General features: G+C 38.9%; 1 protein-coding gene across 3 annotated transcripts in view; it reads right to left on the bottom strand.

Moving 5' to 3' along the window:
• The window catches only part of LOC110834062 (tektin-B1), a 29,174-nt gene that overhangs the window by 1,984 nt on the left and 3,246 nt on the right, over positions 1-23,944 (bottom strand). Inside the window, exons 1-6 of one of the 3 annotated variants that reach the window (XM_087350302.1) lie at positions 10,097-10,315; positions 3,380-3,606; positions 2,377-2,596; positions 1,508-1,722; positions 1,008-1,230; positions 410-633 (exon numbers count right to left, since the gene is read on the bottom strand). In XM_087350302.1, the coding sequence (XP_087206428.1) occupies positions 410-633; positions 1,008-1,230; positions 1,508-1,722; positions 2,377-2,596; positions 3,380-3,582 (1,085 nt within the window). In that variant the 5' untranslated portion in view covers positions 3,583-3,606; positions 10,097-10,315. Of the gene's footprint in view, positions 1-409; positions 634-1,007; positions 1,231-1,507; positions 1,723-2,376; positions 2,597-3,379; positions 3,607-4,416; positions 5,112-10,096; positions 10,316-23,944 lie in introns of those variants that run through there. The other 2 variants (XM_022072849.2, XM_087350303.1) reach the window with 2 other exon arrangements.

Raw genomic sequence — 23,944 nt, 5'->3', positions numbered from 1 at the left:
TGAAGGGAATATTTTGTTTTTCAGTTGATTCTCTTTCTATACCGTATGTCCAACCATCTGTCTGTCTGTCTATACATTTATTTGTCCATCCCAAGTCACTCACAGACATCAATACTAGAGATGCTAATTGAACAAATTTTGTGAAAACCACAGCCAATTACATTCCAATGGCGATTATCTCCTCTATATTTTTAACTTCCTGTTACTAAAATTTCCTACAGAATGGTGATTTACAGAAAAGTTTAAATTTTCAGGCTGAAAGAAAGACTTCTTGAGAAAATAAGTTCACATATTAGCTGAGATTACAGGAATGCTATAGTTGGTTATCATGTTCCTAATATTGTATAATAAATAGTATTTACACTACAGAGAAATCAGGATTACAAACTAACATGAAACTATTACTAACTTTCCATCATCGATCTTCTTGAAAAGATCCTGGCAAGTCTGACGTAGCTGCAGTGCCTCATCCACCAGCCCAGACTGGGCATCGTCCTGAACCAGCTCTGCACCTGGCCGAAACATGCGGTTTTCTAGCCTTGTCTCTACCAGCTTCACAGAATTAGTCTTATCCAGTACAGCCTGTTCCAAATTAGTGACCTCCTTTAACATCTTCTCCATTTCATTCATTATCTATAAACATTTCAGAGTTTTAAACATTTTATATCAAAACATAAAATTTAAGTTGATTGTTTTTAGGAGAAAGTAAATTTGATTATTATTAATAATGAGGTGTTATAAGATTTTATGTGTAAGAAATTAAAGTACAAATTAACTGACTTGTGTGAGAGGGTAAGATTTGAATAATGTATTAATATTTCAAGAAAGAAATAAAACTGAAAGATTTACTTCCATATTAATTTATTCCTACCAAGACTAAAATACAATACCAGCAACTAACCATCTTATCTCTCTCAATCAGTTTAACAGTTATATCCATGCCTGTCCCCATCAACCAATTTAAGACCTTCTCTGTCATCATACCAACCCCTAATCCATGCACGTACCTTTTGATGCTGCCATTGAAGCTCATTCTTTTCACGCTGAGTCTCATAAATACGGTGACGGAGTGCATAGTCTGTAGAATCATGCTGAGACTGAAGATCATTTCGAGATTTTTCTCTCAAAGAGAACATAGCTTCACGCAGCCTTCTAGAAGCAGAGATTTCATTGTCAGCGTTCAACTTGCTGTAGCGGGAATGCTCCAGCCAGGCCTCATATGGGATGCATCTTCAAACAAACATAACATGTCAGTGTCCAAAAATACAGCAAATCCCATCTCTTGCAGAACTATGTTAGGCAATTAAACTTCCTAACATATTTTATTTTAAATCTGGATATTGGAACAACATGGTATTTTGATAATGTATAATACAGATTGACATATCCTATATCAATGTATTTTTGATCTACAGGAAATAAAGTATTATTATTATTACCATTAACTTTGTTATCATTCACTGTCCAAAAAGTACTAAGGACCACTGTTTAAAGGTTTTCTACAAACCTCTTTGGTATTCTTAGAGGATTAGGTTTATAGCTGGTTCCAGCACAGTGCTTGGTCATCTTGCAGTTTTCTTTGTCGACAGCTAATGTGTCTTTCTTGTCGCCAATATCCAGCTGTAACTTGATCCGAACTTCGCTCAGTCTATTCTGCTCCTCCCATGCAGCATGGCACTTACTTGCCAGGAGGTCCTTTAAGTGTTCAATCACACCAAGCTCCTGGGTGAATAAAATATGTGGCAGTGATAAAAATTATGATAATAACATAACAAGAACAGGATAAATATAACTGTGAGACATTTATGTTCCCTAAAAACCACTGATATTACTGTAGGTATCAGTAATAAAAAAAATACTTTGTTGCCATAGTGGCTTCAAATGGTCATGGGTTTATAGAATGACTCATTTTACAAGTAGAATGTGTCTAAATGTAATGAAGACTTCATAATTTAATTCTTCACAAAATATTATTAGAGTAACCTAACCAAGGATGACAGGATACGAACCATATATCAGGGAAATAAGAAATTAATGCATACATTTAGTACAAAACCTTAAGGAAAGTAAATTGAGCACAGACAGAGAATAATATTAAAATTTATATTAAATAAATGGTGTGAATGTGCGGATACAATCGTAAAGGCAGAATTTTAGTCCTTTGGATTCCATTAAAATGCTCGTAATTTCCGAACTGCCTTAGTAAATATCAGTTCCTCGAGAAGGACTTTACTCTGTGGAGTTAATTTTTAAGTGTTTGATTGATTTTACAGCTATTTGTCAGATAACATTTTAAAATGATTTTATGACACAGTATTTGGATTTAGTAATACTTTACATGTTTTGTAATATTTCAAAACTAAAAGAATAGCTCACACTTTTTAATTCAGCATCTCCCTTGTCAGAGAGCACGAGATCGTTCCCATATCGCTTATCCCTCTGCCTGATGCATTCTGCTACAGTGTTCAGATGCGTAACTAGAAACTCCAGTTCTCTCTCTGTTATAGCCTTCTCTTCTGTTAATTTTGCTGTCTCATTTTCAACAGCTTGTAGGCACTGTTCTAGAACTTCTTGCCATCGAGACAATTCTGTAACCCTAGGAATGAAATGCATCTTGAAGTGATCATATTACAAACACTATAAACAATACTCTTAAATGTGAGAATTAAAGTGATTACACAAAGCTGAAATTTACTTAAGGTTGACAGCTGTAGAAAGAACACATTTTGTTTAGAGTTTATTGCAGAATACGTAAAACCTCTTTCTAAAGGTTATTACATCTTGCTTCAATGGTAACTGCTGTTTATGTTGAAAATTAAAAAGGAGTTAGCAAACTAATTCACAGGAAGTACAAATAAAACTTCTGATTCTTCCCCCCCCCCCCCCCCCCCCCAACAAATCTGATAATCATATAAATCATTTCATAGATCTCATTAAAGTGTACTGTTTAACTTTTAAAAATATTTTTCAGCATGAATATTTAGTGAAGTATAAGGAAAAACAATTTATGACTGTGCACTGTGTTGTCTGTAGTGCGATTAATTTTGTAACAACAGATTTGTACCTGTAATAGATGAAATGGAATTTGTAAATTTGTAAAGAATAAATTTTGGAAATATGTGTATACACCTTTCTACTTTTGTTTCCTTGAGGAATGAAAACAAAAGACAAATCTGTTACAAATTAACATACTTCTGGTGAACTAGAAACAAGATTCAGTGACACTGTGAAAAGTGTCACAAATGCTCCTCATAGGATATTGTTTATGTATCCAGAATGGCGGAAGGCATTTTCAGTGTTTCATTTTAACATTTTCAATATTAATTTGTACATCATTCACATTTCTTTCGTAACTTGTAAAACTCACTCCATAGCATACCTGTCATGCAGACGAGAGTCGTTGCAATAAGTGTCCCACTTGGTCTTTATGGCGGTCTCGCCGCGCAGCTGTCGCCCCTCAGCTCTCAGATTGATTGAATCTGACTGTCGGGTGTCTGCAGTCTGACACATCTCCCTAGTTCTTGCGTACCATTCTGGTAGAGCGACATGCTTTGTTGGCTTCCCAAAGGTTACCATAGACATGTCCGCTTGATTTCTGCCTCACACCTACCAGTTTAAAACACAGCACCTTTAAACTTTAATCTGATGATATTTGGGTAAATATATGATAAATCTGGACGTGGAGGAGGATGTGAGGATGATGGGAGTGAGGGGATGGAGAAGAATTGTGAATGATAGGACAGAATGGAAAAAACTCGTCGAACAAGTTAAGACCCACATAGGGTTATAATGCTACAAGAAGAAGAAGAAGATATGATTGATAAATCTGACACTAGGTAAGGAAGCAGGTTTTATCAGAGTACAGACCCAGGATTCTTATGATTTAATCATTTCAGTGAACACAAATTTATGAGCTCAAAGTACAAAACATTCAGTGGCATCTTTAATATGGTAAGTGGGAATTATTTATTTTATATTCTTCTTCTTCTTCTTCTTCTTCTTCTTCTATGGCTCTGTGGTCTGTATTCGGTCCATGGCCCCCTCAGTTCTCCTCTTCCATTCGGTCCTCTGTTAGGTCCATTATGTCCGAGGCTTTGATTGAGGTTTAGAAACATCTTCCTTTTTACGGTGCAAGGTTGTTAGCCTTGCGACCAACCCCCAACCTGGAGGACCAGGGTACCTCTCTCCCTCGACCAATCTGGCTAGGGAGGCCCTACCAGTAGCTATGCTACTGCCAGCATCCAATTTGTGTATAATACTTTATTCGTCTGATTTTGTAATGGCCTTTACTGCATCAGTCATACCACAATCGATGTAACTGAACAGATATAGAAGCACCCCACATATTCTAATGACGTGATATGGAACAAGGCAGAGTAAAAGTTTGTTTTTATGCAAACACGGTTACTTACATACCTTTTTTTGTAGAAGCAGTCTGTTATTTATGTTGCTAAGGATAACTTGTTATGCATTTCCATGGTAACACTGAAACATTAATACTTTGTGTGTTTCCATGATGTAGCTCTATGACTACTAGGTTATCCATGATTAAAATTCAATGTTAGATTCCAATGAGTTAATTGAAATCTGCTACAAATTTTACCGGGTTATAAAATGATAAAAAAACAAAAACGAAAGCACATGAACAATGTTTGTGAAAGTGAGGAATATATATACCAAATAATAAGACACCGAAGGAAAAGTAACTGCAGTTCCTTATAGATCCGTGGATTGTCTTTCATGATGAAATAAAAACAATAGATGTAACTTAGTAACAAGTAATTGGGATTTTACTGAAGAACTAAAAGTAAAATATGTTTGTCCCACTATACGCCATGTAGGCGTTTGGGGGGAGTGGAGGTATAGCTCCTCTCTTCCTTGACCTCGGCACTAGATGGGGGTGAGTGGTCAGCATCACGCCCCGGCCGGCTTTACCCCCGGGAAAGGACCCCGGTACCCATTCTAGAGGAGGCTGGGTGGGCCCCAGAGCCGGTCTGGACGCAGAGGCTAGAGGAAAAATCCTCTGCCCCCGTCGGGGATCGAACCCCGGTCGTCCAGCCCGTAGCTAGTCACTATACTGACTGAGCTATCCCGGCTCATATTGAAGAACTAAAACCAACCTAAAATAATAATAAAAAAACTACGACTGAAAATGATGAAATTAACAGCAAATTGGTTAACTATGCATCTGAAAAGTCTGAACGGATAAACTTTAAATAAATGTTGTATGAGATTAATAATTAAAAAAAGTGGATAGTTGTAACTGCAATACCAATTTGTAACAAACACTTATAACGAATCCGTCTTTAATGCCTGTGATATTATTGTCTGTAGTCCAGTAAGGTGGTGTCTGGGCAAGCGAACAGTTGCAGTCCCCAAACAGGGTCCCTGAAAACGGGTGATATTTTTCTTGCAGACTGCGGACACAAAGCTTGTCATTACGTAATTACGCACCTGATGACCTTGGCCTGATAATGTCCTTTCCTGTCTGCGGTAAATTATAGTTGCCCTACGAACTGGGAGGAATAATGTATTAGCAAAAAGTTGTTTTACTTAAAATGCCATTCTTTATCATGGCGCCTGTCTGATGCCGCGAAAGCTAAATGATTCCCAAACAGTGGTCCGCGGAAACAAGAGGTTCTCATTATTAGAAGGCATGACTAAGTAAATGAAATATATGCGCTATGTGTTTGAATATATGTATTTACTACAAACATAACTTAATAACTAAAACAAATGCATGTCATCCAGAAATTTCGTACGATATATTTTGGCTATAGTCAGTCTTCTTGGACGCATAATGAAAACATTTCACTTTGTGATAAATTCCATTTGTTGTTAGTGTCTCAGTCTAATTGCGTAGTTTACATTACAGGAACTACGTATCAGTGAATGAGAAACCTCAGAGACGCGCTTTTATCTAAGACCGACAAAACAATGAAAAAGGAATTGAAGAAGTTTAGCACAAAAGCCTGTGGAGACTAAACGGTAATTTCTTTAAGGAATTCAGCCATGGTATGTGGTTTAATCGTTGTCATGCTGTATTCTATGGGCGATGTAAAATTTGTTACAAATTCAGTAGCGGCGTAGCCAATCCGTGAAGCCCTGGGCGACATTAATTATCGAGACCCCTTTAAGGAAAAAGTGTAAGGTATTTTAGGGGATTTAAATTATTGTAAAAGTAACGATTTGAAAATTGCTTCTGTAGAGCTGACTCAATCGATTCATTCAGGTCTTTCTTTTTTAGCTGTATTGCATTAACAACAAATTTCAATACTGATAATGTAACTGAATAGTACATTATCAGGTTCCCGTCAACAATAGCATTGAATGCAAGGTATTAACATAAACTGTCAGTTCCTGAGAATGCTAACCGCACGTCCATCACAGAAAGAGTGGGTTAAGCGACTACCTCGTCGCAAGGAACTCAGTCAAATTAAAATTCCATAAATAAAGAGTTCGTTCTTTCTTCACTGATGCTAAATCCCGACACGAGCCTTGGCCTACCCCAATCCTCTAGGTATTAATAAGTCCTATTTAGACAGGTGGAAGGGTTCGCTGGATCGCTAGATTAGAAGACGGATGTCAATCGTAAGGCCTAATTTCGTAAATACTTGCTCATATTACTAAATAAGGAGGTGCTCATATCACAACGAATATCGTTCGATAAGACTGATTTCCGGTAGTAACACTGTTTAAAGAAGAATGCGCTCACGATAGGCGTTATATACATTGTTCGCATCATTCCGTAATTACGGATTGTTTGTCTATTAAATAATATGAAATAAAATAGGGTAAGAATGTCTGAGAACAGGATGCTAGGGAGAATATTTAGACCAAACAGGAACGGAGTAACAGGGAATTTGAAAAAAAAAACTGCACAATGATGAGTTCTATAATATCCTTTACCAGACATTAGTCTGTAAAGAAAATGACTTTTAATCGTCGGAATAATCGGAGAAAAGACTGGCAACAGTTCCGCGAAGAAACTGGAAGAATGAGAAACAAATTTATTGTATCAGCTAAAAAAGAACTTCATTTTGCCTCAAAAGCATAACACCTTGAAAAATGGCATACGCTATATTTCAATGTTGGCCTCAGAATCACCCAGTAACATAAATTATCTTCGATCTGAATGGTCAGCCGTCGAAGAAGAAATTAATGTAAGCACGTACTGCTCCTTCAAAGAAACCGGCTGACTGGACTGGCAAAGCCAACAGCAAAACACATAAGGGTCATGTACAAAAAGCCTTGCCAACTTACCAATGTTAAAGTCCAAATAAATCTCAATATGCTCAGTGTTACCTCTCAGAATTCCGATTTTCTCCCCCCACCCGGGATCGCATATCTCGTTAAAGTTAAGTCTACAGACATCAATTAACAATTTGCTGTGTCGATTTCACTGTACAGAAGATTGCGTTCGCTTAGTACCGGATTTTTTATAAATTACGTCGGATGTCGGTAAACTTACCAGAAAAATGAAAAATATCACCATGTAATACGAAATTTTAGGTTTCCACGGCAATGAGGATGATGATGGCGACAGCGCCCCCGTCCTCAGACAGCCAATACAATCATTTCCAAACGCACTGTTAGGATCGAACCCCGGAAGTATTAACAGTGACAAATCCCCAAAAGGACAACACTAAAGAAAACGCTTCGACATTTGGTAACCAAATGACGCAGTGAAGGTGGTTAATGCTCTTGCTTCGTCCCCAGTTCGCATCTGTAACGTTACACGGGTTCTTCGTGATTTCCGTCAATCCTCCCAGGCGAATGCCTGTACAGTATCATAAATACGCCACGACCACTTCCTATCACATCTCTCTCAATCCAATTCCTAGCTCATATTATGCTACGTAACAGCAAGAGTTGATACAACGTTCTAAAAATAACTGAATAACAACTATCGGTAACAGCCCCGTCCTCTCAAGGACAGTTTCTCAACAAATTACAAGAACTGACATTACCTAGAAAAATAAACAGCGCTCACTCCAGAAATCGTATGGAAGCCAATGTTCCATAAAAATACTGGGTTACTGAACTTCAGAAAGTAATTCACACTATTCAACTAACTACATATTTCTGTGAAATTTCCTACGCCTTGACGTGTGAAACTGCAGAACGCAACCGTGTAACTACCGAATGAAGTTCTGTATGATTTATAAGGATCCGGCGGAGAGAGAGAGAACAACAAACAAACAAACAAACAGATAGACAGATAGACAGACAGACAGACAGACAGACAGACAGTCAAGGCGATTCCCAGCTATAGCTTTGTCAATGTTAAAGTACATGCAAATTCATAAGACATTTCTGTCGGTACATGAAATTGACGAACTATTCGCTGGAACAGAGCAGGAAAAGACCTTGAATAAATTATTAGTAAAAAATAGCGTATGTGGTATAGACGAAATGATAACTGATATACTCGCAGGAGCTTTTACTGAAGAGGCTGTATAAGTAAAGTGCATTCTGCTCATTGTGATCACACATAAAGAACATTACTAAGCGATCTGGTATCTAAGTCCTACGTTACCTCTCGAAGCAAAGTGTAATTCTCTTTTTTACCGAACATCGCGGCAAAGTGATTAGCGCTCTCCATTTCATCCGCCTTAATTCGATTATCCGAATAATATCTTATGTGAACAGTGCAAATTATGAATTTACTCACTAGGCTATGCAGTTTTATCGTTTCCTCGTTTACACCCTCTGAATAGAACAGATAAATTCAACAATTTTGATTCTCCTGTGGTCATAAGCATGGTATTTTCAATTTGAACGTGTATGCCTAAGTAAAATGTTGCCCTTTCATATTACAAAAGTATTCGCATAAATCTTAGAATCTGTCACTTTTTCCCCATCTGATTTTCTCCGCACGCACAGAGCTTGCCTACGCCTGCATTACAGCGTTCGTAGTTGTTCTACATCGGCATACGAACACGTGATTAGTGGGATTCATGTAGATTTTACGTGTAATTGCATTATTTGTGTTTTGAATCTGTTGCTGTCTTCAAGGGCATCTCTGATGCGATTGTGTTCCATGACGACTTAATGTAGTTGCTTATGCAACCGTATTCTGAGTTATACGCACACGTCATAACAACTGTGGCAATTACATATTCCAAAACGCGGAATTGCGTTCCTGATCAGTTTCTCTCATGAATCAGAGGTTCGCAACCGATTATCTGCTGGCACTATTACACTGTTATCAGCCTAAGCGCCAACACTTAACTGATCTGAACAACAATCTTACGAGCATTATATAAATGGAGGCTACTAGACATCTTAGAGACGAAATCCTGTGATTTGCGAGTACTGTACTGCAGATGCGTTTGAATTCTACCGAACTAACCACACTTCCTGCAACTCCTTAGGTTTGTAGGGCAATATGATGACGGTCTTCACACCTCGCGTTCTTCATTAAACGTTATTAGCATGATCAAATCAGGTAGAACGAGATGGGTGTGGCATTTAACACACGTGGCAGAGACAGGGGATGCAAGACTTTGGCATACATGCGAGGATAATATTAAAACAGATCTAACACGAGGGTGTGGACTGGATTAATCTGTTTCCAGATAGGGACCAGTGGTGGGCTCTTGTGAATGTGGTAATGAACGGGTGAGATTTCAGATTCTCAAGGCGGGGAGGTTGTTGAGCCATCTAGTCTGGCAGACTTTTACCAACGTTTCAACAAATCCCTCGCGCGCGACTTACTCATCGCCCTGACGATGGAGGCAACAGGAACCTCTGAGACGTCGGTAAATTTCTACCAGACTAGATGGCGCAACAACCTAGAAGACAGCCATCTTCGTGGTGATGAATCTTCGGGCTTCGTAGAAGGCATGGGATTTGTAGACCGGCTAAGGACTCTGCAACATGGCGTTACTTTGGCCTACTCACACAGAATAGGCCCTGTCAGGTATTGAAAACACACAGCTAACTAAATGCAAAGTGAAAAGTGGAAGAGAACAGAACAGAGCAGGCGCAAAATCGCAGTTGCCAATAGTCAAGATCTGCAGTGTGTCCCCATCAGTAAAATTATCCTACCGTAACCCAGCACTTTGAATTATGGTACCTTGTAGTCGCTTACCGATTGGGGCTTTATGATAGTCACAAGGGCTAGAAACCGAGAATCTGCTCGAAGTGCGCAAACTTGTTCCACTAGAAAACTTTCAGACCAAAATTCGTGAAGCTCAGCCGAGAACAGAGAATTCGCAAATACTGAAGTTTTACTGTAATTCTTGGAACTACATTATTCAGCGGAAATCACTACCATCTTAAAACTCACACTCGCGCGGTTTGAAACCTTCCTCCAAGTCAAGCACTGTTCGAGAAGATTAATTTGACAGCATTTGTCAGAACAGGTTTCTATCCTAAGATCCAACACTGTTGTCTGTGTAAGGAGGGCCCAAGATCAACAAGTTCTGCTGCTTTTAGAAAGTACGCATTAAGTTTCGAGAAATCCCCCGTCGCACAGGCCTAAATTAATGTCTTACATGAAATAAAGGACTCATTTCAGTAGGAAACATAAAAATATCGCAATAAAGATTCTCTGTTTTCCGCTCTCCACTCATATAGTACTTCCCCGTTCATAATGATCAGACATTTCATGCAATGATAAAAAATTAAATCTGCCTCATGAGAACGATGCTGAACCTCAAGAGATCACGAAGCTATTTATTCAACGTACATAAAACAAAAGACTAAAAGGCTCTTATGAGCACTGGTATGCGTTGTTATTTATTTTTTATTTGTAGTGTTCTGTCTGCCGACAGGTCCATATGAACAGGATCCTTCCATCCTTTTCTCGGATTGGGACCTGTTCATATACGTTCTTGGCAGATGATCCAGAAGTGGTTTGCCATTGCCTTCTTCTGTGTGTGAATGGAGTAATTGTTGGGATGCCACGGAGAAACCGGGGAAACCCCCGGAGGAAAACTCCGTGTTGCCTAGACCACGGCCTTGCCCAACACAAGTTATAAATTCGGGCACCGCCGGGAATCGAACCCGAGTCCCCAGGATTACAAGGCCAGCGTTCTAACCGCTAGACCAATATGCAACTACTATTTTACTTTAAGGTCAGTTTTCTCAAAAGTAGGCTTACTTAAAAGCAGGTGTTGGCACAGCGTAATAAAATCTGAACCAACATAACACAGTTTATCTTTTCTCAGACCCTTCTAGCTAGTGACATATAGTTATTTTATATGCGCCTGCTGGTTTTCCTCAGACCCCCCCAACCAAGTTTAGAAGCACGACTCAGTCCCCAAACCAGGAATTGAAAGCACACTCTTTTTATGATTTTATTCGGTCTTCCCTGCAGTTTCTACTAATGTGTCGAACTTTTCCAAAAGAACTGTACTCGCTGATACTTCATTCATTCCTTTCTAACACGTGCATAAAGAGCATAATCAAATATGCTAAAATGGCTGTTTATTCATGGAATTCCTCAGTTTCTTCCGCAGATGTTGCTGATGGGGTAAGTTTCTCCACGATTCCTGTGTTTGTTCATGCTAGGCTTATTCTTTTCCCACACGTGAAGTTACAAATCACAAACCAGGCCCATTCTAAAGCTGTTATTTGCTTGTGGTAGTCTTCACTTTCTCGTGGAGGTGTTGATGGTGTGATTCTGCGTTCTCCAAGACCACCGCATACGCTCACGGTTTACGCAGGCCTTCGTGAGAGGCACAGAAAGAGCCATTTGGCAAGATAACATTTGTTTGCTCGTAGATTTTCTCAGCTCGTCTCACAAATTGTTGGAAGTTTGTCCAAATAATCACACAGGATATGTACATAGGATAGGAGGGCGATCTTTAACGTCGATTCGAAAGGAATATTTGATAATGCGAACCTGGCCTATCTGAAGTTACTGCATATTCATTCATCTGCAGAGACTCAGGAAAATAACGTAAACTCACATAGGGTAGCCAGGTTCCTGTCATTATCCTAACCACGCACGTTAGTAATTAAAGTCAGACTCATTACTTCTGAGTTAAACTGACAGCTTTACTACGTATCATAAAAATTTCGTTCACATCATTTTAGTGGCGCAGAGAGTGTATTTAAGTAGGATTTGAGGTTTTCACGGCGGTGAGTCTGAAGATGGCTGTCTTATGGATTGTTGCGCCGTGTAGTCTGGTAGACGTTTACCGACGTTTCAGAGGTCCTTGCTGCCTCCGAAATCATCGCCCTGATGATGGAAGCAGCAAGGACCTCTGAAACGTCGGTAACCTTTTACAAGATTACACGGCGCAACAATCCAGAAGACAGCCATATTCAGTGTATCTAAGCATTATTTCATTCATAATTGCAGTTAAGCTAATTGGAACTTAAAATTTGCTTAGAAACTTCATATAATAAGCATGAAACTCATACATGTCAATGCCTACATTGATTGAGTGTTTAAACGGAATTAAATCCCATTACTTATTTGTCCATGTTCTATCTTCGCTCTTAAATCTGTTAGAAACGGAAGGATGGTCTGCACTGATATTTAATTTAGGCCAAAACATTTAGGCTTACGTAATGCTTTTATGTCTTCTTTATTAATCTAGGTTTCAAGCCAAACTGTTCAAGTGATGAGGGTAGGAGCGGACGAGGGGTCACTATTACAGTGGTCAGTGAAAAATATGCAAGGATAAGTATATTGTTGCAGTAAATGCATGTCCCAAATTAAAATATTTTATTTATTAAAGTACCAAAATTTAATAAGTTACACATTATACTTATAAAATATATTATAATCAATGATCAATAAATACTGAATGTAACTGATGTAGTAATGAAAAATTATCCTAATATCACAGAATATTATCAATCACATCATTCCTAATGATTGTTAAATATTAAATAGATGAGTTTAAAATGTCTTTCAGTGTCTCATTAACCTCATGAGAAATTCGTGTTTGAATAGCAGAGTTAGTTGTGACGAACACAGGAATCTAGCTCACCAAATAATAAGTTAATTATAGCTAAACATTCACGTACTTACATATATACATACATGTCTAATAGAAAATGACATCACTTTTGGTATGTACTAAGTGCAAAGGAGATAACACAAAGTGAGCCTCTTGCACTCAGCGACATTAAAAAAGGGTCAAAAGTAATGTCAGTTCCATTTATTTCTCTCTTTTTTAGTCTCTCGTAAATAATGATTAGATATTCACATCACGGAACCATGAAGATAAATCATTAGACGAGAGTTCTACGAAATGAATGCGTCTTTTGGCTTAGAAACAAACGCCAGAGCGTAAAATGGTTAACGAAAAGCAATGAACCTTTAACACCAATATCTTTAACCACAAGTAATATAAAATATGTAATACTTCAGTTCGGAACCATTGCAGAGTCGTCATTCAACTTATAAAATACGTAGAACAGAAACATTTTCTAGTATAAATAGCGTTTAAATGTTAACTTAATATGTGCACTTGTCATGTTGAGCTTGTTTAAATAAACACACGAAATTCGATATAATAAAAAAACAAAGAAATACTACATAGTGATATGCATCAAAGAGTGGACGAAGTCTAGAAACTATTGCTGCCAGTCGACTACTTTAAAATTAATCTTTGCTTTATAAAAGTTTTCTAACATGAAAGGCAAATTAAAGCTCAGTTTTACTGAGATATTGTTGAAGCTACCGATATGGTACGGAATAAGCGTAAATTTGTAACCTTGATCTCAGCCGTCTGTAGCACCTTCAGTGTCATTAGGTATCACATGAGTTCCTCGCGAAGGACGAGTCTTCATTCTTGAGCAATAACAGTGTGCAGGCTTCCTCCAAATCTAGGCAATTAAATAAATTACTACAGCGCATTACTCCCTTGGCATCACACTCTACACAAAGTACACCTCGTATTTCCCACAGCTAACATCAGCGCCTATATTTCATTTGATTTGGTTTGTGATCGGCTGGCATGAGCAGCTGACATCATCCATGGCGTTGACCGTTTTGTATTCCGCACTTCCTCCTTTTACATGATTTTGTATTCTCAACACTAGTTCCACCACGACAGTACTGTTCGCCCTGCAGACATGTTCTGGATTGGGGCAGTATCCAGTAGCACAGTCACATCTCCGCAGCACCGTCGCTTGCGGGTAGTAGGATACCTCAGGGCTAACAATCACACCCAGGTCCTTCAGCTGAACTAACCTCATCTGTGGCTCTTTGCACACGAAAGCATAAACTCTGTTCATGTGCTGCTCGAACAGTGCCCTGTAATGCCTACGCCTCGGCTGAGCCCAGGACGAGGTACCGCAGAAGACCACGATAAGTAAAGCTGCGACATATAACACGTTGTAGTCAACCTTGGCCATGACCTTTTGTTAGCTGATAGCAATTCGTCAAATCCAACAATTCACACCCGCTGTTGGTTTAACACTAGAGCTGTCGGCAATGATCGCACGCTTTTATATTGTATATGACGTCACAGAAGGATGTCTTCCTTCTCGATTGATTTCCCCTTCTTCTCTAGTGGGTTGCAAACGTTTTCCTGGTTTCCGATGAAGTACCCGTCGCCCACTCCTTTTCACAATGCGTCGGAGTGAATCAGATGGACCAGGTCTTGCCACGTGGTGCCCGCATCGTAATTTATCAACGTTTCGTGTGCTATGAGATCCTCGGCCTCTGGCTCGAGTCGTGACCCATTGCCATCCGCTCGTCCAGTGATACCCAACCTTTTTTGTTCGCGTACCCCCAGATATAATTACTCTTCAACTTTGTACCCCCAAAGTTGTTGGTGTATAATTCAAGTTATACATAGTATATAATCTACATCTAAAATAAATTAAATAAATTACATTATTGATTATTCAGTGTGTATCATAAATTAATATATATATTTTTTTAAATTTCACGTACCCCAGGTTGAATACCACTGCTCTAGTCCACACCCCAGACCAGGGTTTCCAAGACACGACTGAGTTGTTACAATGTCATGAGATATTGTAGGCCTGCCATAAACTTGTTTCAATTTACGTACTCCGTTCCAGAATTTACAAAGTTCATTCTAAGGCAACTCTATGGGAGAAAAGGCTTAACTTTGCAATAAAAGGTTTTATTAATGGAGCTTGGCTACGTTCTTAGTTTTCGGAACAATGGGCTCAGTGAAGTAGATCCTCATTCCATTCTACAAAATTCAGTTAGGGGTGTAACCCGAACGTTCATTACAGGCCGGTCGGTCGGTCAATGGTCCTCACCCTGAGCCAAATGAATTAAGTCCACACTCTCCTTAAAATCCCCTCAGCTCCGTCTGGGTCTTAAGAGTGGCTTCTTCCCTTTGAACTTTCCAACCAGCATTATGCATTCACATCTTATCCTCCAAGTCTTCGGGGGATTACATACAACTAGTCCGATGGTTTAGCGCAACAGTGACTTGAAATTTTGCTCTGCAGAATCTCAAGTGGACTTCAAGTAAGTCACCACAAAATTGTATCTACGTCCAGCAAAACCTGTTGTCCGTAAATGGCTGGAGCTTTCAGCATGCATGATAGAGATAAGAAATGCATGCAGAACTTTGTCCGGGAAACTTGGAAAAATAGACATAAGAGATACAAGTATAAACCATAAATGGGAGGACAATAATAATCTGGACCTTAAAATAAACAAGATATGAAATTGTGATCGGATTCAATTGGCTCAATAAGGCCTCACAGGCCGCGTCTTCTGGGATGAGTCGAGAAATAGTTTCGTATAAATTTATTTATGCTTCAGAGGTTGCTTATTGCCTCCATCATCAGGGCAGTTTCTGACCTGCAGACCTGCGGGGTTGTTCTCTGTCGGTCATCCATTACGATGATAGTTGCTGTTTTTCAACGACCATAATAATATATCTCATCACAACATCACTCGGCAATAATTGCCTTCAACCCTGAGATGTTGTCTGCATGAAAGAAGATATCAAACAAGACTTTAGTACCGAGTGACGTAATTATCTACATAAACACACTAGACCTATCTGTAATTCTTTCCATCAAACGCGTTTTGCCATCATCTTCAGTCTCAACGCCATTTATTGAGCCTATGTTTGGAGCCTGCATTACGAGTTCCAGGTCGCACATGTAGAGAACGCCAGGAAGAATTACGTATGAAGCTAGAGTAGTACGTTCACTGACCAAAGAATGTAAATTACACAAGACCTGGCAAGGTTTGCGTGGTGCAGCAGCTCTCTACAGAATTAATTTCTACTCGCACATCTCACGCAATGTGCTGAAACAGACCTCTGACAAGGCCATCCGATGTCTGCAATTAACAGCAATACAACAGAAACATCTACGGGAATCCCAGCAAACACAATCTCGTAAACCAAATGCGCTGGCGCAGTTTTAAAAATATGCGGGAATATAATAGTAAGAAGTTCGAATGGCCAGCGATAAATAAGACCAATATGTTTTGAGTATTGTATATACAGTGGTTTCTTCCGTTTTGAGACAAGTATTTTTCAAAACAAATTATTGATAATACAAGATATAGCGATGCTTTTAATGTTTCGTCTGCGAAAAGACAGGGCATGGAAACATGAGTTTTTCTGAACAAATAGTACTTAGGAATGCAACCACCGCCTTCATTATTTCGTATTTTATCCCATGTTAGTCACTTCCCCGACGGCAATACTGCGTCACTCTTACGTACCTAAAGACAAAATTAACGCAGTCCTTTACTTCCAATGACGTCTGTAAATATGCGGACTAAAAAGGCATAACAAAGTCTACACGCCCCTAACATATAAATAGATAAAGCTACTATATCATTATTTCACTGAGGGAAAATATTTCGGGAGTTTAAAATATATCAATCGTCTGTTCTGCAGTTACCCTGTTTGTTTTCAACATTCTGCGTTGAGAAATGAACTGCACTCATCTCATTCTCGAATGAGAATAAATAAATAAATAAAAATAAATACACAACTTCAAAATACTTGTTAACATAGTGTGACATTATGGATTGTTTTTGAAGGAAAAAAATTACACATTTATTTAAAAAATGTATGCTGTTCAGCCTGCTACATTCACAGCATCTGTTCAAAGCTGGTTCTGCCCAGCCTACCTGATTTACTTTCTAGCGTATTACACATTCGCAAAGCACTGTCTGTTTTGCTTCTGTTTTCTACCACTGACTGAGGCATTTAGCAATTAGAGTGGAATATCCTGTTTATTTTATTGCCATCCCATTATCACCATTCATTACCAACACCAAAGAACTGTAAACGAGACTCTTATCCAGTGTGATTCCCATGGAGTACATAATAATCAGCGTGTCTAAAACAAGTCGTTATATCTCATGTAATATGATATAAATACCGTCATGCGCGCACACCGAAAGGTAAAGTCTGGTCACTGAAGTGCTGAATGAAACACAAGCACACACAGAAAAAGAAAATTACTGTCATTTAGAAGTTAAAACCGGAATAGTGTTCATTTAATGACGTCAAAATATCGTACAGGTATAAATAATTTCTGGGAATACCCTTCCTCAATAAAAATGAAATTACGTCCATTGCCACAGTAATGTGACCGGCTACGTAGCGGCGGTTAGCCATGATGTCATCACTGTGAGTGACCTCAATCTAAATTCAATTATCTGCGAGTGACCTCATTCTAAATTCAATTATCCACAATCTATGGTGGGTTTTAAGGTTCTCGCAGCGGCGAGTATGAAGATCGCCCTGAAGATGGAGGCAGCAAGCACCTCTGAAACGTCAGTTAACTTCTATCAGATTACAAGCCACAACATCCCAGAAGACAGTCAACCACGAAGTTTAACGTCTATACACAACAAGCAAAAGTGCAGTTTCATAATGATATCTTAAAATTTTTAGACACGAGACGGACAGACAAAACATTTAATAATAATAATAATAATATCAGTGTGGAAAAAATAGCAATGCAATCCTAATATCACATGAGGAAAGAAATTTGGAAACATTTAAAGAAACAATTTCAATCATTCCATCGCGCAGAATGAATGGCAGACAAATGCAAGGGAAGACCAGGCGATTCAAGGTACGGGTACTCCACAGAGTATGTGGAATGCAGACACATTAAAAGGGAAACCACCTTTCTAATCCAATTCGTTTACCAATAAATTTATTAAACAACCTTCGAGTTAGTCAACAACCGGAAAGGTAAGTAAGTGGTAGTCTCCTTTCGTACCCGCAGAGGGGACAACATGACACACCGGAAATATTACGCATCAGTAATGCACTTGCAGTATATGCAAACAATGCTCCAGGGCCCGCACAAGACCGCTTGAAGACTACTTTGTTTCTTTTTTAATGTAACACCACTTTTCATTCCGACGAGATTCTAAATTTTTTCAGAATGGACCCAACCCTTGCAGATGCAGATAAAAATAATATAAATTCCCGCTGTCTGACATATTCACAGAGGAATCACATTCCATATTCAACTAACCAACAAACCAAATAACTAGCCACCTACCGACAGAGTCAGCAATTAACACGTCTTCTTATTGTTCCGGAAACATTCGGATCGGTATCATCGCTGAAGAAAGGTAGATTCCCCCATGCAAATGTCGTCGTTACATTCCGAAAAACATAAAGGGTCTAATTGTCAATTTAATTAAATGTATCAATGGGCTTCAGTGCTTTTCTTATCTCCAATTTAAGATTTTCGGTATCAGCAGATTGTCATTCAAATTCCTTGTTAACTGAAGAATGTTGGTTTACAGTAGTGAGAAACTGCTTGGTTAAAATTTTATTTCACCATCCTAAATATATTTCTCCTCACAAACCTCAGATTTAAACTAAAATAAGAGCCCCACGAAGACATAAACCTCTTTCTTTATTTCATAATGAAAGGCTTATGATATAAAAACGGCAGAGTGTTTGTGTGCATGCCCCTATGCGAATCGTCGGTTAATTAACAATGTTATTTCAGCTATGGAATGAGATGTTTTTGAGTCGGTATCGACTGGAGCAGCTGAGAAACCACAGAACATCTTAGCAAACATGGGGCCCGACCGAGACTGGAACCGAATACCTCTCAATACAGAACCGGAGAACTGGACTAATGACACCGAATAGCTTCGTTGTTTCATCAATGTAAAACAAACACGGAAATTCTACCCATTAAAAGAACGCGCCTGTTCAGAAGTGCAGCTTTATGTGGCGATATGGGCTATTTTTAGTGCAACGATCAAATAAGACGTCACAAACAAAACGTGATAGCATTTTACAGACAGGAATGTATTTACACCGGCAGAGTCTGTCAGTTTGTAGGCAGGATGATAAAATTCACCGATACGTTTAAAATAATGATTTCGTATCCCCCCCACAACTGTTGTACGTATTTGTTTCACTGTATATTACCAAGGAAACATTTTATTATTTATTTAGTGTTCTGTCTGACGACAGGTCCATATGAACAGGATCCTTCCATCCTTTTCTCGGACTGGGACCTGTTCATATACGTTCTTGGCAGATGATTCAGAAGTGGTTTGCCATTGCCTTCTTCTGTGTGTGAATGGAGTAATTGTTGGGATGCCACGGAGAAACCGGGGAAGCCCCCGGAGGAAAACTCCGTGTTGCCTAGACCACGGCCTTGCCCAACAACACAAGTTATAAATTCGGGCACCGCCGGGAATCGAACCCGAGACCCCAGGATTACAAGGCCAGCGATCTAACCGCTAAACCACCGTGGTCATTAGTTCTAGGTTAAGGAACTATAATACCCAAGAGCGTGGAGAAATTTATATACCATAATCAAATCCTTTTCAATCACATTTAAAATTCGGATTAAAGTAACAAAAAAAGTGGACGGCCTGGTGAAGGGCACAACTGCCCTTACTTCCTAGTGCCCAGGGCGGGTGAATCACCTCACTGGATTGTATGTCACTTTCCTCACCACGCTGAATCACCAGTTTCAGTTTTATGGCACACGAAAGGGACAAAAAGTCCAAACTATTTTTAATATTTAAGCATTTCTTTGTGACATTTGTAAATGTAACTTCTAAAAGCTACATTTCAAACTCGCAAGAAACACTTGAGCTACTATTGAACTAGATCCATTATGTTTGAACATCATAAAATGGATGAGTCATAGAGGCAAAAGAGTGTTTATTACGTTCGCTTTACATAATTATCAATTAAAATAAAAGTTACGTTTATCAGTGCAGCCGTTTATACGAAAGGAAACTAACAAAACTTATTCGGTTGTTTTGATGGTCGCGTTTCCGATTAGCCTTTTCCTATGAGGAAGGAGGAAAATTTACTCGTGCCTTTTATCTTCAGCGCAGAGATAAAACGGCCTAATTTCTGCAGCATATTTTAAGTGTGATAATGTAACATTTACCGCATTTTATCAATCCCAGATATCCGATTTAATTATTCTTATGACAATGTTTAAATAATCCAAGGCAATTATCATTTAATTTACATCTAATTAACTATAAACGTCATGACTAAGCATGTAGGTGTAGGTGCTAACGCACTTGACTTGTAGTCGTGGGGTACGCGGTTCGATGTCCCTCGAAACATCAATTATTCTGACTGGTTTCCTTTTCGGTCTTCCTCTAAGTCCTTTCACCTGATTACCCAGAGAGCACCTTCAAACAGATCATGACTCCTTCTCGCCGACCTTCATATTTCACTCTATAGCCTACAATAGCCACATAATGTAAAACAGATACCTTCGTACAAGAACCAGTTTGGTCAAATTAGGAAAGCGATATAACATGAATTTCCTCATTCGTATTTAATCCCTCTTAAAACGAGATGTCTGTCCATGATGAACAAAGATCTGTCATCTTTACGAAATGAACTTCCGACGATAAAATCTACATTTTACGCCTCAATTTATTCATGTTTTTTCACTAATATTATAAAGATTAGTCTATTTAACGACAACAAGAAATCAAAATCACATTTACGAACGAATTAAGAGTAGATTACATTCTGGGAATTCTTGCTAACATTCAATTCAGAACCTTCCGTCCCCAGTTTAAAAAACGTAGGGTCTGAACATAAAAAGCGTGAAAATTTAAAAGTATAATAGAATAATATAATTTTACTTACTGTTTTGTATGTATGTGAAACGTCTCTCTCATCATGAGGGAAGAACAGATACGGAGAATGTTTGAGAACAACATGTTGAATAGAATATTTGGAAAAAGAGGGATAAAATAACAGGAATATGCAGAGAAGTGTCATGAGTACTTCATATTGCGAAGACCTATAAGTCATCAAGCGATCAGATCAAGGAGAATAAGACGGGAGATGCATGTCGCTCACATCGGGAGATCACAAATGAATAAACAATTTTAGTGTGAAAACCTGAAAAGACGAGACGACTTGGCCGACCTAGGCGTAGACGGACGCACAACATTACAATGGATTTTAAAGTAATAGTAGCTGAAGATGTTAACCAGATTCATCTGGCTACGAAGAGGGCTCATGGCAGAATTAAAAAAATGGTAAAGAAGTTTCAGATTCCTTAAAAGGCACAGCATTTCCTGACCAACTGAGTGATTATTCGTTTCTAAAGAAGGACGCTGTACCACGGAGTTACTCAAAAGAGGCATATTTTTGGCATGCTTGATCTTTCAGGAATTGGTTGCAATGAACGCAAAAGGAAGTCAAGATTTTTCATAAATATTGAAAATATAGTCACGTTTATCTTTGGTGGTTGTCCTATTTGTTGAGGAAGGTCGTACAGAGTGTTTTAGATTGACGAATAAACAGTGGCAGGCAAAACCCGCAAGACAGACAAAGTACATAAATTCTGTGGAGGTTTACACGATAGGAATTTCGAATATGCTGATCTGCATTTGGCTGAATGCCATATAAATGCAAATGGTCCTTCGTTGTTGTAACAAACGTATTGTGGTTTCCCAACCGCAGATTATCTGTCTCAACATATGAACATGGGTGCCATGGTCTTAAACCCTGTCATTAGGAGCATTTCACGGGTCGTTTTTCCCAGTGGCGTCACACGGTAAATGATTCTATGGAAAAATGAAAGAAGGATATAGGAGACAACAGACATGCTGTGAAATCACTTCCACAAGCCAATTAGGAAATCTTCCTACAACTTACGACACAGTGGCAAACCATTCTCTAATACCAATTTATATCTATCTATTTATACACAAAATATTAGTCTGAGTCTTCGACTTATAAGGAAATAATTAAGTTAAAACAAATAAAATCACGAGTCTTCATTCCTCGGCCAACTCGTAGTCAGTTTCTTGTGTCATGTTCCATTATTGTTTTGGACACTTTTCAAATCGAACTCTGTGAGAGAAAAGAGCCGAAAAATTCAAATCCTTCAGCCTTACCCGCATCTACCAACCTATCAAGCATCTCTGAAAGTCAAACCATTCAGTCGGTATGTTTCAATACAGCAACATTCTAGTGTGAGTATGAAATCTGGACAGTTTGATAATCACATAAAACAGCGAAGAGCAGCGGAAGTGGCTTATCTTAAGGCGCCATTCCTTTGTCTGAGTGGCGGGACTGAAACTTCAGGATTTGACCAAGGTATTTCCTAACGTAATAGCTTAGTGCTTCTTAGGCTACTAATTACGGCTGTGTAGAGTGCAGAGGCCGTGCAGCATCGAACGAGGTGGGGAAATCATTATGAAGAGTGTGTGGATAAGGAGGGGGCGTTCCAGCCCTGTTTGAAGGAACTGACCCGGAATTCGCAAGGGCAGACTGAGCAAAACCACGACATTCAGTATAGTAGGAGTCCAATATTTGAATTGGATATCTCCTGAAGTGAGCAACGTAATCGCCACACCAATCTCCTCGCTACCTGATAGGTCGGACAGCTCTTATATCATTCTTCACACCTACGCCTTTTGATCCCCAATCGCCATTCTTTATGGATCTACCGTATTTGATCCACGCTTCTGACACTGCATCATGGATTCCCCTTCGCCCACGAAACTCCTAATCTATTTCCTGTTGCCATTCACTTGAGCTCGTTTGGGTCATCTGTTGCTTGGCATTCATCCTTTCTGCATAAGCGAAAACAGAAATATTTTGACGCATTTTCGCGAGACTTTGTACTTCGTCTTTCCTTGATATTCTTGCCGACTATCTCCAAAAATCCATTTATATTGCCCACAACCCTGTACTTATTTCTGTAATAAGATCCCATACCTCCAAACCACGTAATAATTGTATTTTAATAGTGTCTTGTAAATATTGTATTTATCTTTCCTTATAACTCTGTTCTGTAACACACCACACACCGTCTAAATAACGTATCGCTCCGAATACATCGTATCCTGTCCTAAATCGCGTTCATCGGCATTAAATTCAAATCCCAACTATTTATAGTCACCACAAAATTTTACGAGCATAGTGCCGTTTCCTTCGAGGAATACATTTCGTCCAGGTTTACCGAGCGACAGATATTTTGTTTGTGTTTTTAATTAATGACAAGCCCTCATGGAAACATGCCACTGGGAAGTAATATCCTTGTTTGGGAGATAATATTAAACTGGTACTTAGAGAAGTAGGTTACGAGGGCGTGGACTGCTGAATTGACTGAGGGTAGTTCCTAACGGAAGGAATGACTGAGCGACTATCAGCTCAGACTCTGTTCCATAAAAATTCTCAAATTATCTTCTATTACCATATGACGCACAGAATATCGTAGCAGCTGTCATACTGACTTTTTGTGCAGTCCGTGGTAGTAAACGAGTAAAAACAAACGGAATAATAAAAATGTCTCCGAAAATAATGTTATGACTAACTTACACTGTAAGGGGAGGGATTCCCTATATGGATATGAACAGAGATATTCCAAGACCGGACAACGTAACGAGTAATCATACGTATGTGACGTTCATGAAATACTGCGGATTGTGGGTTAAATATGTTAATTGAACTACTATGAAGTGTGAATAACTGGCTGAAAACAGTTACTGAGTTGTACTTTTCACACATTCAAAACAGCAATTTTACTACGA

The sequence above is a fragment of the Zootermopsis nevadensis genome, unplaced genomic scaffold, assembly GCF_977971745.1.
Source record: "Zootermopsis nevadensis isolate Lab colony 2312 unplaced genomic scaffold, Znev_1.0 Znev_ptg000017l, whole genome shotgun sequence".
In the NCBI taxonomy this organism is placed as follows: Eukaryota; Metazoa; Arthropoda; class Insecta; order Blattodea; family Termopsidae; genus Zootermopsis; species Zootermopsis nevadensis.
Note: the sequence above shows the minus strand (reverse complement) of the source record. Positions and strands in the feature narration are given on the sequence as shown.